This window comes from Xyrauchen texanus, chromosome 35 (genome assembly GCF_025860055.1).
Source record: "Xyrauchen texanus isolate HMW12.3.18 chromosome 35, RBS_HiC_50CHRs, whole genome shotgun sequence".
NCBI lineage: Eukaryota > Metazoa > Chordata > Actinopteri > Cypriniformes > Catostomidae > Xyrauchen > Xyrauchen texanus.
The window spans coordinates 32,736,047-32,750,912 of record NC_068310.1 but is presented as its reverse complement, the minus strand read 5'-3'; the positions used below and the strand labels follow the sequence as shown (position 1 = coordinate 32,750,912).

Below are 14,866 nucleotides of genomic sequence, written 5' to 3'. Positions count from 1 at the left end.
TATGTAGTAATGTCAACAAATAGAACTTTATTGTAAAGTGTTACTATTATTATACATTATTATTTGTTCATATATTTTCAGCTTTTATAATAGTCAGAAGTAATGATATTTTATTTTGTTTTCATTTGAGTCCACTGGTGCAGTTGAGCAAAATACAGTTCAATTTATCTCATAACTGATATGACTTGAGACTTTATTAGATATTTATACATCTTGATGTCCTAGTTTCACAATTAGGCTACATTCTAGTATAGTCAGCCATCATGAATCTTACTATTTGGTGGCATTTATAAGTCAATGTTAAAAGACAATGATAAATTAAAAGTCAACATGAACTCAAAATCAGCCCTATTTATTTTCTTATTGAAAAGTATTCATCGGTGCACATTATTCTGTCAAATCTTTGAAAACATTGTCTAGTTTCATCTGAATGCGAGATATGAGAAAATCATGTAAAAAAATTATTACACGTTATTTGTATTTTTTTGGTTCCAGAACATGATATTTAATTATTGCATTACATATTAAAGCTTTACATCTTCCAGCACATATGATGCACATTCAACAAGAATTCAAGTAAGATAAACTGAAAATACAAGTAAAACCAAATATTTAAGAATAAAATACATTTCCTATATTTTCAATTATACAATACTTCCAATTCAAATATATATTATCTTAAATAATGTTGTGTCAGTTATATTTTAAATACTGTATGTCATACACATCCTTCACCTTTAAATGAAAAAAAAAAATAAACATGATTTTATATTGTTCCCTAAATTCACAAATATGTAAAAATAAATCCCACTCAGCAGCAGTAGCAGTAAATATCAGTGGTAAGTTATGTGTAATTGGTAGGTTAAATAATCACTACCCTGGATAAAACTGTTTGCATTCATTTGCATTGATCCCTAAATCTAATTAATGACCATTCAAAAACAGGCAGACAATCAAATATGTTTGTATATGAACAATGTATTATTTGTATGTTGATCTGTAAACACATACAAGATGTCATCCATCTATGGTAACTCCAGGAGGTTGTTCTTTGCATACAAGGCTTCTGTGATCTGGTACACTTCAGAGACAAGAGGCAAAGACTCTCCCAACAAAGCAACCACCTGCGTGTGATCACCTGCATTCATCACCTCAAAGAATGCGTCACGCCCTGGAATTACACAGAACGCCACACCAACAGTTTTGCGGATGAGCCAGGGATGGTGGTGAGCCAGAGACTCATTATACGCCTCAGAACACATGACAGAGGTCTTGCTGTCCTCCGTGCTGGTTCGCAGTCTCTCCAGGAAAAGCTCGAGCCAATGCAGAGCCCGATGTAGCCTGAGAAGAGTTCGACAACCAGATTCTGGGTGGTTGCCCCTTTTGGTGAGGTCCACCAGGTCGTTCTCCAGCTCATACTTGACCATGGACTGGATGGTGACATAATGGGACCCATTTTCACCCGAAAGGAAGTTCTCCATGATTTTAATCTTGCTTACCACATCGTTGGAGATGAAGGAAAACACATTTCCCAAACTGTTCATGAAGCTGAGATGGGAAAGGAGAAATGTAGATTAAGAAACTTTTAAAGAAATCCTTACTTAATCCCACACCTTCTGACCAATGAATTTCTATGACTTTTCCTACTGTTCGTTTCCTGGTTCATTTACATTCGACATATTTGAAGAAGAAGCAATGTGGAAGTAAACTCTAGCAAGGTTAACACATGAACAGTATGATCTGGCTATTGTCACTTTGGTTACATACTGAAATTATGTATGTTTTGCTTCTATTTAGACTCAAAAAGTGCCTGAGAAAATACACGTTTAGCTTATGTAGTGGGGATTCCACGATTATACGGTTTCACTATTAACCACGATTAATACATTTCACGGTTAATTTATCTGCAAGAATTTAGAATCCACAGGTAAAACCGTGAAATGCTTTACTTAGACGTGACAAAATAATATACGTAATGTATAAATATATAATATAAAAAAGTTAAATCGTAAGAATTTGTAAGCCTAAATGCCCAGTTCCCAATGCACTCTAAGTCCTATGCGTACTAGTGACTCACCTCAGGACGAATCTCAGTTGCCTCCGCGTCTGAGACCGTCAATCCGTGCATATTATCACGTGGCTTGTTGAGCGTGTTACCGCTGAGACCTAGTGCATGTGGAGGCTTCATGCTATTCTCTGCAGCATCCACGCACAACTAACCACACACCCCACCGAGAGCAAACCACATTATAGCGACCGTTAGCTTTATAAACAATAAACAAGCCAAAACTGTCCCTGGCAGCAGACTTTAATAAAGCAGAATAACAAGCAGTAAAATTTACTTGGGAAATAAATGAAATAACGAAACCAAAAAATTTGATTGATTTTATTAATTTATACGGTTATATGACTGTGGGAACCCTGCCACATCACTAAATAAATCAAATAGTGAGTCAGTTAAAACTATGTAAATAGAGAACTATGTTTTACGTGACACAAGCCATATAACAAGCAACGCTGTCCAAGACCATGATACAAGACCATTATTTAGAAACAATCACAAAACATGAACTTACCTGACCAGATCTTGCCATCCTTCTATATAATATTTAACGTAAACCTCTTTATTCTCACTCAGACATGATCTGAATGCATCCAACACTTTCTGAAGTCTAAATGTCTCTGACATTTCTTTGCTTTCTTATTTAATTACCAGCCTGGAACTAAATAGAAACTGTGACGAAAACCTTACGACGAAAGGCGCAAAGGATTAAAAGACCTTATATTCACTTAATCGCACAAAAGAAGCTGAAAATCAAATGTTTCTTCTTCATTAGGATTATATCATGAAACTGTCATTGGTGCTTTCACTATGATCGTTTCTTCCGGGATTTTCAGTGATATTTTAGTTACGTAAGCAGTATGAAACCAATCGAATTGCGTTTTTTTATGACATGTGACACATTGAGACATATGATTGGTCGTTGGGTTTCGGCCGTCTGCGGTTGTTGTGGCGAATTAACCAATGGGGTATAAGATGACGTTGTAGTTACGCTTTTGACGTATGACTCGCTGCGTCTCGAAACATAGCAAGATAACTATCTTCTTGTAGCAACATTTTATTTGCACAAGCAGAGGTATCTTAAAAAGCTACCCAGGCTCACCGAGTTTATAGTTGAAGTGGAATACTTGGTTAAATCTTTAAAATTGCTCATGAATAAGAAATGTTCTTCTTTTTTTAAGATATTATGATGACATTTTTGTATGAGCCGTGAACCAGGACAAATATTAATTTTTTTATGGTTATATATTTATGTTTTTTTCTTGTATTATTATTATTGCCTTTTTGTATATGCAATTATAATTATGCTATTGTTAACTTTTTTGCGTTCAATATTTTTCAATATTATAATCAGATACTGAAACGTGAGGGAAGCATATATTTATTTTAGTATAAATTAAAATATTAAACATAAAAATAAAAAAAAGCAAGCTAACTATCTAGTAAACATCAAGACCAGTGATTCGAACGTCCAAAAATGATGTTAGTCAGCCAGCTCGTCAGGCATCCTCCACAGTTTTAACAATAAATGTGTAGAATTAATATGCGTTATTAATAAATATTTGTATATCCGTTCTTATATGCTAAAATGAGAACTTTCCCGACCCATGGCTTATAAAATAATAATGCATCTTTTATATGTTTAAATATATTTATTGAATTTTTTCGATTATTTGTCTTCTTTGTCTTATTTACGTATACATTTTGGATGGTTTATACATATTTAAAATAATAATAATATTTGTTTTTTCTTCACCTGTACTTGTCTTTATGGTTTTATTCATACATTGTTTGATTTTTATAGAAAAACTAAAAAGTTTTCCCACCATTTGTGGACTTTTCAGACTGTCCCTTTCCACACCCTCCACAGTATTAGCACGCTTTAGCACAATGTGTGGACTTTTCAGACGGTTCCTTACACGCCATATGCACATTTTCCAACTTATATCAATGTTAAATTGTCGATCTGGAACGATTTCACAGTGACGCCATCTGACCATCTTAAATACGGGACAAATCGCGTCCCGTACTGCGGGACGGGTGGCAACCCTAATTTAGGGTGCAATTGTGGCTAATGCGCAGAAGTAGAGTATGCAGACAGACACGCACTGAAGATGGTTATTCGTTAAGATTAGGTAAGAAGCTAAACCTAAACTCTTCAAAGTGTCAAGATGCCCGATATCAAGGTGATGCCTTTACGTAAGAAGTTTACTTTATCTCAGGGGTTTTCAAACTGGGGTCCGCAAGGGGGTGCTATGGGGTCTGCGAAAAATGTAATGAGAAAGAAGTGCAAAAAATGTTTAATTCTGTCATCTAAAGACTGGCCAAAAACCATTAGGTTATTTACATTTATTTTATTCTATTAAGTTATAATAAAAACACATCTACATTTAGTTTTGTAAAAATTACTGTACTTTTGAAAAAAAAAATACATACTTTTTAGAATAGATTATGCTAATTCTTAACACTGCCACCTTTAGCTGGATTGTAAAGCAATATTATTTGTAAAGCTGCTTTGTGAAAAGTCCTATTAAAAGACATTTCAACTGAATTGAAATGCTTCTCTTCAGGTTTTTACATCTTACATGACTCTAGAAAGATATGCTGTCCACTTAATATGGAGTATTTTAACAAGATAATATTCTACTCTTTTTGTCTTTAGTGCAATAACAATATAAATGCCAATTATTTAAAATCTTTAAAGGCAACATGTGTTTATAGTATCACACTTACTATTTTTCTCACATTAAAAAAGGGACTTTGCATTAAAATAAATAGCCGACTTTATATTTTACAGAAAAGTGTCCTTCGCAAGGGATCATCACATTTGGGGTCCTTGATGCCACAATATTTTAAAAACTCTTTTTCTAGGTAACATTTAAGGATAAGTTTCATTAATAGGCATTAACTAACATTATATGATACAGTAAGTGGATGTGCATTATAGAAAATAATAATAATACATACTTTCCGTGACATTTCTAAGTATTTTAATTCAGATTACCGGTAATGCTCCTTTTACCTTGGGACTTTATTGACCCAGATTTATGCCCATACCTCTTTAGTAAACAAAAAAAGCCAAAATTATATATATATATATATATATATATATATATATATATATATATATATATATATATATATATATATATACATACATACATACATTGCTTATGAATCTGCTTCCACAGAAGGAAAGAGAGAGGAGGCTCTTAGAGATACAGAATATTCTCCCCACCCTCGAAGCTGCACATCAGTCATCAAAATCATCCGACGACTATAATAAGTTAATGAAGCTCAAATATGAATACAATTGTATAGGAAAGAGATATTTTGAGACAGGAGACAAGCCCGATAGGATTTTGGCGTGACAACTCAGAGGGGCCCAAGCTTCCAGGTCAATCCACAGCATCAAGTCTAAGGCTGGTGCCCTGTTAACTAACCCCAAGGATATTAATGACCGCTTCAAAGACTTTTACAGGGAACTTTTTACTTCCAATAGTAATGCCACTCATTCTGACCTGAATTACTTTTTCGACTACCTTGAAAGGCCTAAACTAACCGATACTGCCAGGGAAGACTTAAACTCTGATTTAATTTTGGAGGAAATAGTCTCTGGCTCAAGACGGCAGGGCCTGAAGGATTTAGCTCCGAATTCTACAAAAGATTCAATGATATCACTGCCCCGATCTTTTCAGAATGATAGTTAGTTATAAGATAGATAAAATTCTGCCTAGTACATTGCATGAGGCCAATATCTCCCTCATTCTAAAGATAGATAAGAATGATTATGCTTCAAAACTTTGATAGAAAGATAATCACTAAAGCATTGGCTATTCAGATAAGCATTTATCATCTATCATGAACCCAGACTGGGTTCATCCCAGGTAGGTTCTCCTTCTCTAATGTATGTTGCCTCCTTAAAACAATATATGCTGATCATAGGAAAGTCAGAGGAGCCACAATCCTGTCAGTGGATGCACAAAGAGCTTTTGACCAGGTCGAGTGGCTCTATATGTTAGAGTCACTGAACAGATTTGGATTCGGCAAAGCATTTACATCATGGGTTAGACTGATATACGCCAGGCCAATGTGTTCTGTTTTAACCAATGGGGGCGGAACGACCAGTTTCCCATTACACCATTCAGTACAGCAGGGTTGCCCCCTTTCACATGACCTTTTTGCAATAGATCCTCTTGCCCTAAGCACAAGACATCATTCAGAGATTGCGGATCTAGAAGTGGGGGGTGAGGAAACACATATTAGCTTATATGCTGACGATGTAATGTTTTACTTGCAGAATTCTGAAGGATCAGTTCCAGTTCTCTTAGACTTATCACTTCTTTTGGTAGGTTATCGGGATATACTATTAATTGGACAAAAAGTCTTCTGGAAAATATACCATTCAAAATAGTTAAAGACCATTTTACCTATCTTTGAATGATAAAACCTTAAAATCCAAAATTAATATTTAAACAAAATTTCACGGAGTTCACTGCAAAACTTAAACGGAACATAGACAACTGGAAAATTTGACCTCAGTATATGATTGGGCATATAAATTCAATTAAAATGGTCTCTTTCCCCAGATTTCTCTATCATTGCCAAAATCTCCCTATTTTTCTCACATCCACTTTCTTTAGGAATTGGATTCCATAATTTTGTCTTACATCTGGAATTACAAGACTCATATTTGCCCATATTTAAACATTTCTATTGGGCTGCTAACATTAGAGCTCTAGTGTTTTGGCAGCAGGGGGCTTCGGAGGACTTGACCTCTGAGACCCTCCTGCGGGTGCGCATTGAGGCTAGCCTGGCTGTCAACTCTTCCCTAATAGCTATGCTGCTTTCTAAGTTAGAGAGGCCTTTATGTATATGTATTGAAGACCTATATGTAGAGGGGCGGTTTGCATCTTTTAGACAATTAAGGGAGAAATTTGATTGGGCTCATGCACATTTTTCCTGCTATTTACAAATTAGACACTTCGTGAAGTCCAAGATTTGTAGTTTCGAAATTCTCCCAGAGAGGCATGTCTTTTTTGACATTCTAAGAAGCCCTCCTGCTCCAGGCATCTTCTTTCAAAGTTTAATTTTGTTTGATGGCCATGTAGCAGCCACTACTATGAGGCTCAAGGTGGACTGGGAAGAGGACCTGGGAATTAAGCTGTCCGAGTTAGCATGGGACAAGTCTCTGTCTATGATACAGGCCTGCTCAGTTAACAGCAGACACCAATTGATCCAGTACAAAGTTGTCCATCGGCTACACTTTCAACCAACGTGCAACATGTGCAAAGTGGCTGAAGACACAGTGTCACATGCCTTCTGGTTCTGCCCCTCATTGTCTGGATTCTGGTTAAGCATATTTGACTGATATTCCAAGGCTTATAACAGGCCCTTCCCGCCAGACGCCGAACTTGCTATCTATAACCCTCACAGTGACACCGACACACGGCCGCATCTATGCAAGCCTCAAGAGGTCAGAACCCACTTGCTCTCACTCTCTGCTTGTTTAGTGCTATGTCTGTTTGCTAATTTTATTTTTATCTTATATATTTGAAAAACTAAGGGTTTGGCATTTGTTCAAGAACCTGAGCCTGAATTTGAAGAGCTTTTTTCAATAACTCAACTAATGTTTTGCAGGAGAATCTACATGTTTAGACTGTGGTTTGTAATTGGGGGAACAAATGACGGGTTATGGTCTAGTTTGATGCCATGGTTCATGGATATTTATTGCTTTATTGTTTGAGATCTTGGCGAGAGCAGTTTATAAATTCACAGAGCACATCGTCGATCAGCCAGTGTTACTTTATGATAGTAATAACATCACATGAAAATGAAAGTTCAAAGAGATTAACATACATCACAGACAGGCGAGTCATTTTGCCCCAACACACATCTCGTAGTGTGACAGAACAAAACAATTACCTTCCAGTCAGTGTAAATATCAGTAAATGTAGGCGGATACTGTACGACGTTCAAGTTTTCTCAGACATTGTGGTTTTTACTGTCTCTATTACAGTGTATTGAAAAGCTACCGCGTTCAACATCTCCCAGACGGCACTGTCATTGTTGAATCCATTGTTATTAAAGTGACTTCCTCGGCTAAGGAACCAAACCTTAAAGTCATTCTGCTCTTGTGGAGCTATCAGGTAAACAAACACCAGTACTGATGCTCAGGCTGTGGTTATACATAGAAATGCCACAGCTCTACTGTATATCATATAATGTCACGGGGGTGTTTTGTGTTCAGTATCACCACACTGTTTCTAGGCCATCATTTACTTTTACTTTTCTTTTTCTTTTTTTTTATGATGATGAGAATTAATAACATAATTTGCAAGGCTTAAACATTTTACTTTCACTTTTGTGTTTGTACTTAAAAGCAGCTTATTTTCTGTTATCATGGTCAGAGTTTGTGTAGTGGAAATTACAATAACTTGCGTCCCACAAGGGAATCTTTTTTTGCCCCTTTATGTTTCCAAACAAACATGAGTTACGTGCATGCTAATATACCATTGCTGTCTTGAGACATTGAATAACTTCTCTTATTATACTCTTACTTACACAATATTGGCAAAGATGTTTTTCGTACAGTAAAAAGAGGCAATCTTTATAGCTAACATAAGATTTTGAAATTTTACCTTTTAATCTATCTTAAAAAAATTAATTTGTGTCCCTCAGAATGAAGAATTTTGTCTACGTTGTTGAAGAACAATTTGCCTGATTGACTAATTAATGTAAATTGTTCTTTGCCTTTGTTAAAAAAAATAAAATAAAAATAAATAATAAAAAGAAATGAATTAATAAAATTTTTTTTCATGAAATGAATTGACCAAGCTGGCTGTATTGTGTGAAATATATTTATTTCTTGATTTTGCATACAAAAAGGTACAGTTAAACACAAAAAATTGCATTTTATTAAAAAATACAGCATTTTTGGTGCAAAAAGCTTTTGTATTGTGATAATAAAAATATATTTGCATATATTCTTCACATGTTCTTAAAGAAATGTTTTGTGTTCAATTCAAGTTAAGCTAAAAAAAAAAAATACAGTGAAAATTGTTCTTGTAAGTAAGTAAGGCATTTACAATGGAAATTAATTGGGCCAGTCCATAAACATTAAAATACACACTGTTTAAAAAGTATAGCCACTGGGGGGGGCTGGGTAGCTCCGCGAGTATTGACGCTGACTACCACACCTGGAGTCGAAAGTTCAAATCCAAGGTGTACTGAGTGATCCAGTCATTCTTCCTAAGCAACCACTTGGCCCAGTTGCTAGGGTGGGTAGAGTCACGTTGGGTTAACCTCCTCATGGTCGCTATAATTCGGATCTCGCGATCTGTGGGGCTTGTGGCTAGTTGTGCGTGGATGCCACGGAGAGTAGTGTGAAACCTCCACACGCACTATGTCTCGGCAGTAACGCGCACAACAAGTCACATGATTAGATGCATGGATTGACGGTCTCAGACTCTGAAGAAACTGAGATTCTTCCTCCGCCACCCGGATTGAGGCGAGTCACTAGTATGCCACCACGAGGACCTAGAGCACATTGGAAATTGGGCATGCCAACCCCCCCATTATATGTTAACACATATAATGTTAATGTCTTGTGGCTATACTTTTAAAACAGTGTTTATTATAATGTTTTTGGACTGGCCAAAATAACCTTTCATAGTAATCAACATTACGTCACAATTGCTGTTGATTGAGTTCAACTTATATAATGTGCATTTCCTTTACTGCCTTCACTTTATCTTCACCAGCATTTTACATCCTAGCACACAGCGTTCAAAAAATATTGTTTGGTAAGAATTTAAATTGAAAGCATTTTTAGGTCATCGGACCAAGTCAAAAATGATTGGAAATGGAATAAACCCCCTTTTTCCTTTTGAACCTCAGTGCTCTTAGCCTCCATTTGTAGTGGCCCGTGGCAAAGTAGTACAACACTGGGTCCAAGAGGCTATTTAGACTGACTAGAGCCATGGTCACTCTGCGGGCGATGTTAATGTTTTCATTCCAGGGCCCTTCGGGGATCCAACCCGTGCGCGACAGTAGGTGTACTAAATGCACTATATGATAAGGTAGGAAACAGAGAATTGTTATAGCTAGAATGGCATAGATAATCCTCCGTGCCCCACGTGCTGTTTTATTTTGAATTCGTGCAATGCGATTTGCCACGATGGGGTAGCACACCAGGATGACCACAGAGGGCAGCAGAGATCCAAAAACAAGACTGCAGGCGCTGTAGGGTGCCAAGTTCTTGCTCCACTCTTTCGCAGTGAAGTTTTCAAAGCACTTTTCCCCTTCAGCTGACAACGGGCACGTTAACAAGAAGGCCAACATTGCCGCTCCAGACACCAACCACACAGCGGTGCTCACCAGCACACTCAGACTTGTGTTGCGAAGTTGTAAGTAGGTGTGAGGGTGAACGGTTGCGATGTAGCGGTCTACGCAGATACAGGTCATGAAGGTTATGCTGATGTAGATGTTGGCGAAAAAGATCGTGCCTGTAATACGGCACATGGCTACGCCAAATATCCAGTTGCTGTAGTTCAAATGATAGTGGATACGAAATGGCAGAATGCACAAGAAAAGTGTGTCGGCCACAGCTAGGTTGATGATGTACACGTTCGAAGGAGACTTTTGTTTTATTTTGAAAATGTAGTAGTACAAAGCTCCCAGATTTCCTATTAACCCAAAAAACAAGACCACGCTGTACACTGGTGGGAAGAGGTAGTACTGGAAAATGTGCATCTCCGCCAGGTTGTTAGAAGCGTTGGGGGCTTGGCCTACTGAAGATGTTTCCATGATGATCTTCAGTACTAATTTAAGAAACTTGAGTTTGCCTTTGTGAGCCTATGCTTTCAATATTGCAATGCTTTGGGTTAAAATAAAGAGAAAATGAAATGAAGTACTGCATCTGTGTCAATAATAGGCCATTATTTTGGTCACAAAACCATTCAAGAAGAGGTAAAAAGTGAGTCTGTCATCTCCGCTGTGAAAAGAAAAAATGACCATGCATGAATACCACATTCAAAATCTGACTTTGAAGCATTTGTAACAAAGTTGAGACGTAAAATGTAAACAATATTTAAAGTAATGTTCCAAGTTCAATACAAGTTAAGCTCAATCGACAGCATTTGTGGCATAATGTTGATTACAGCAGAAAGATTATGTTGACTCACTTATTTGGTTATATATATATATATATATATATAAGCACAAATCTTGATTACAGTAAGGCACTAGAAAGTGGGGCCAGTCGATACACATTGAAACACACACACAGTTTCAAAAGTATAGTCACAAGATGTAAACACTACACATGTTAAAACATTCGTTTACGATTCTGCACTATATCTTTATAGATCACAAATCAAATAAGCAAATTCGAGACATCGACCAAACACACAAGACACACTTTAGAACATTCTCAAATCTTCGCTGGATAACATTGAACACTCAAGTGCATGCTGTCATTAAAGCAAATAAGAGACGTGCCAAATACCACGAAATTCTGTAATCATTTTTTAATTAACGGTAATTTGTTATGCTGATTATATGTAATTAAAATGTTTAAATTAGAAGCATATACCTCACGAAAATTTAACTAAATTCATTTTAAAGAGTACTTTACTTACAAGGTTTGAAATTCAGTGTCCTTGAATGCTGAAAAGAGAACTGAAGCAGAAAGGTCTTATTAATAACTAGCTGTGTTGTTCTGTCAGTGGTGGAAACTTAAACTGAGTGCTGTGGTTTATACACGGTGTTAAAAAAAAAAGCACAGGAAACATTGAAAGTGCAGCCTCCCCCAGAGTCTTGCGGGTGGCATGGGGGTATGCAAACATTTTATGTGGAAATGATACACTTAATGTTCCGTGAGCTACTTGTTTAGTTGGTTTGGTGGCCCCAAAAAGCATTTGGACACTTTTAGAAATGTATGAATTCCAATGCATTACATACAGTGGCATGCAAAAGTTTGGGCTCCCCTGGTCAGAATTTCTGTTGCTGTGAATAGTTAAGTGAGTAGAAGATGAACTGATCTCCAAAAGGCATAAAGTTAAAGATGAAACAGTCTGTTCAACATTTTAAGCAAGATAAGTGTCTTATTTTTGTTTTGCACAATTTTAGAGTGAAAAAATTAAAAGGAGCACCATTCAAAAGTTTGGGCACCTCAAGAGAGATACATTTTACCAAGTTTTCAGACCTTAATTAGCTTGTTAGGGCTATGGCTTGTTCACAATCATCATTTGAAAAGGCCAGGTGATGCAAATTTCAAAGCTCTGACTCCTCCAATCTTGTCCCAGCAATCAGTAGCCATGGGCTCCTCTAAGCAGCTGCCTAACACTCTGAAAATGTAAATAATCAATGCCCACAAAGCAGGTGAAGGCTGTAGGAAAAGCTTTTACAGGTAGCAGTTTCCTCAGTTTGTAATGTAATTAAGAAATATCAGTTAACATGAACGGTGGAGGTCAAGTTGAGGTCTGGAAGACCAAGAAAACTTTCAGAGAGAACTGCTTGTAGGATTGCTTGAAAGGCAAATCAAAACCCCTGTTTGACTGCAATAGACCTTAAGGAAGATTTATCAGGCTCTGGAGTAGTGGTGCACTGTTCTACTGTGCAGCGACACCTGGACAAATATGACCTTCATGGAAGAGTCATGAGAACCTTTCCTGCGTCCTTGCCACAAAATTCAGCGTCAGAAGTTTGCAAATGAACATCTAAACAAGCCTGATGCATTTTAGAAACAAGTCCTGTGGACCGATGAAGTTAAAATCTAACTTTTTGGCCGCATTGACCAAAGGTATAATGATCCTAAACACACCTCAGAATCCACAATGGATGACCTCAAGAGGTGCAAGCTGAAGGTTTTGCCATGGCCCTCACAGTCCCCTGACCCAAGCATCATCAGAAATCTTTGGATAGACCTGAAAAGAGAATTGCGTGCAAGACGGCCCAAGAATCTCACAGAAGCCTTTTGCAAGGAAGAATGGGCGAAAATGCTCCAAACAAGAATTGAAAGACTCTTTGCTGGCTGCAAAAGCTTTTGCAAGCTGGGATACTTACCAGGGGGTGTTATGATGTACTGACCATGCAGGGTTCCCAAACTTTTGCTTTGGACCCTTTTCCTTTTTTGTTATTTTGAAACTGTAAAAGATGGATCCAAAAAGTACAATTTCTTAAAATATTCAAGAAATGTGTCATCTTTAACTTTATGCCTTTTGGAAATCAAGCCATCTTTTGCTCGCTTAGCTATTCACAGTAACAGAAATTTTGATCAGGGGTGCCCAAACTTTTGCATCCCACTGTAACAAAACATCAATCTGAGTGACATTTACTTGATAACACAAGTAAACATTTCACAAAAAGACATTTGTTGGCTTAAAATTTCGCAACATTCATTCATAGAAATGCTGTCATTCAAGGGTTTGTGATTTATTGTACAGGCTGTTCTATTGATTTTAGACCATAAAGAACACTTTTACACTCATTTTTACATTTTTAAGTGTAACTTAAGTGATCAAATACTTTGGGAGGCCACTACATTTAACTGAGCCACCTCTGAAATTTAAGGCTGGACCTTGTTAATGTACATTGATTTGTAACTGAATGTAAAAGTGTTCTTTATAGTCTAAAATCAATAGAACAGCCTGTTCAACAAATCACAACCCTTGAATGTGTGTTAAATAGTTGTTCATGCTCCAAATGGTGGTGTCGCTTTTGTATTGTTCCTCTTGTGTAGAATCAGTTTTGCTTCCCTAAATTTTAGTTTAAACCTCAAAATCAGTTTCAGTGTTGCTTCAAATATCATATTTTGATGTTCTATATTGCATGCAGACACTAGATGGTGCATACAACTAATCAAAAGAACCCCAGTAACGTCTCCAGCAAATCTGCATCCTAGTGAATGATAAATTAGGGGAGCAAATGCCACAAATACTGTATATATTGAAAGAGGGACCTGCACCAATGTTGTACTTTTGAAATTAAATGTCCGTCTCAATGTATAAAGTGAAAATGTACTCTAATAGCCATGTGCAAGCATGATCATGAGTGCAATGTAAGTCTTAAAGGGATAGTTCACCCAAAAATGAGAATTCTCCCATCATTTACTATAAATCTCCACTTTCACATTCTTCTTTTGTTTGGCGACTCATTCTTTGTGCATATTACCTACTAGGCAGGAAGGAGAGTTTATGGGAAAAAAGGACTTAAATATTGATCTGTTTCTCACCCACACCTATCATATTGCTTCAGAAGTCAAGAAGTCATTTGAATTGCTTTTATGCTGCCTTTATGTCCTTTTTGGAGTGTTAAAGTTCTGACCACCATTCACTCGCATTGTATGGACCTACAGAGCTGAGATATTCTTTTAAAAATCTTTGTTTGTGTCCAGCAGAGGAAAGAAAGTTATATACATCTGGGGTAGCATGAGAATTAATTATTCATTATTTTTGGGTGAACTTTCCCTTTTAGGAATTTACCAATATCATAGAACTGGAATGCATAGGAGTGGAATTCAATGAAAATCACTGCACACAAGCAAATGTTTGAGTCAGAGAGGACAAGACTGTGATTTGTACTGTGGCTTAAGGGCTGCATTGTGTCTGTTGGCCTTTATGGAGTGACAGACCCATTCAGTCAGTATAGCCCAGTCTTTTTCCATCCAGACTTCATGTGAGGATGCACTTGGCATTCACAGTGGAAAATGGCTCTGAAATGCAGCTTTGCTACTCTGCAATCCAAACACTTGTAATATCTTTGTTTGATATATCGCACCTCTTGCTAAATGGCTAATTTGAG

At 36.9% G+C, this 14,866-nt stretch overlaps 2 protein-coding genes across 2 annotated transcripts; both read right to left on the bottom strand.

The window, feature by feature from the left end:
* Positions 1-489: 489 nt before the first annotated feature.
* Positions 490-2,876, bottom strand: LOC127628826 (ceramide-1-phosphate transfer protein-like). The gene is made up of 2 exons (XM_052105741.1): positions 2,577-2,876; positions 490-1,548 (listed from the first exon to the last, which is right to left on the bottom strand). The coding sequence occupies exons 1-2, from the start codon at positions 2,687-2,689 to the stop codon at positions 1,026-1,028; spliced, it is 636 nt and encodes a 211-aa protein (XP_051961701.1). The 5' UTR covers positions 2,690-2,876; the 3' UTR covers positions 490-1,025.
* A 6,044-nt stretch (positions 2,877-8,920) lies between these two features.
* On the bottom strand, positions 8,921-11,784 carry LOC127628822 (lysophosphatidic acid receptor 4-like). The gene is made up of 2 exons (XM_052105735.1): positions 11,704-11,784; positions 8,921-11,057 (listed from the first exon to the last, which is right to left on the bottom strand). The coding sequence occupies exon 2, from the start codon at positions 10,868-10,870 to the stop codon at positions 9,911-9,913; it is 960 nt and encodes a 319-aa protein (XP_051961695.1). The 5' UTR covers positions 10,871-11,057; positions 11,704-11,784; the 3' UTR covers positions 8,921-9,910.
* Positions 11,785-14,866: the final 3,082 nt, after the last annotated feature.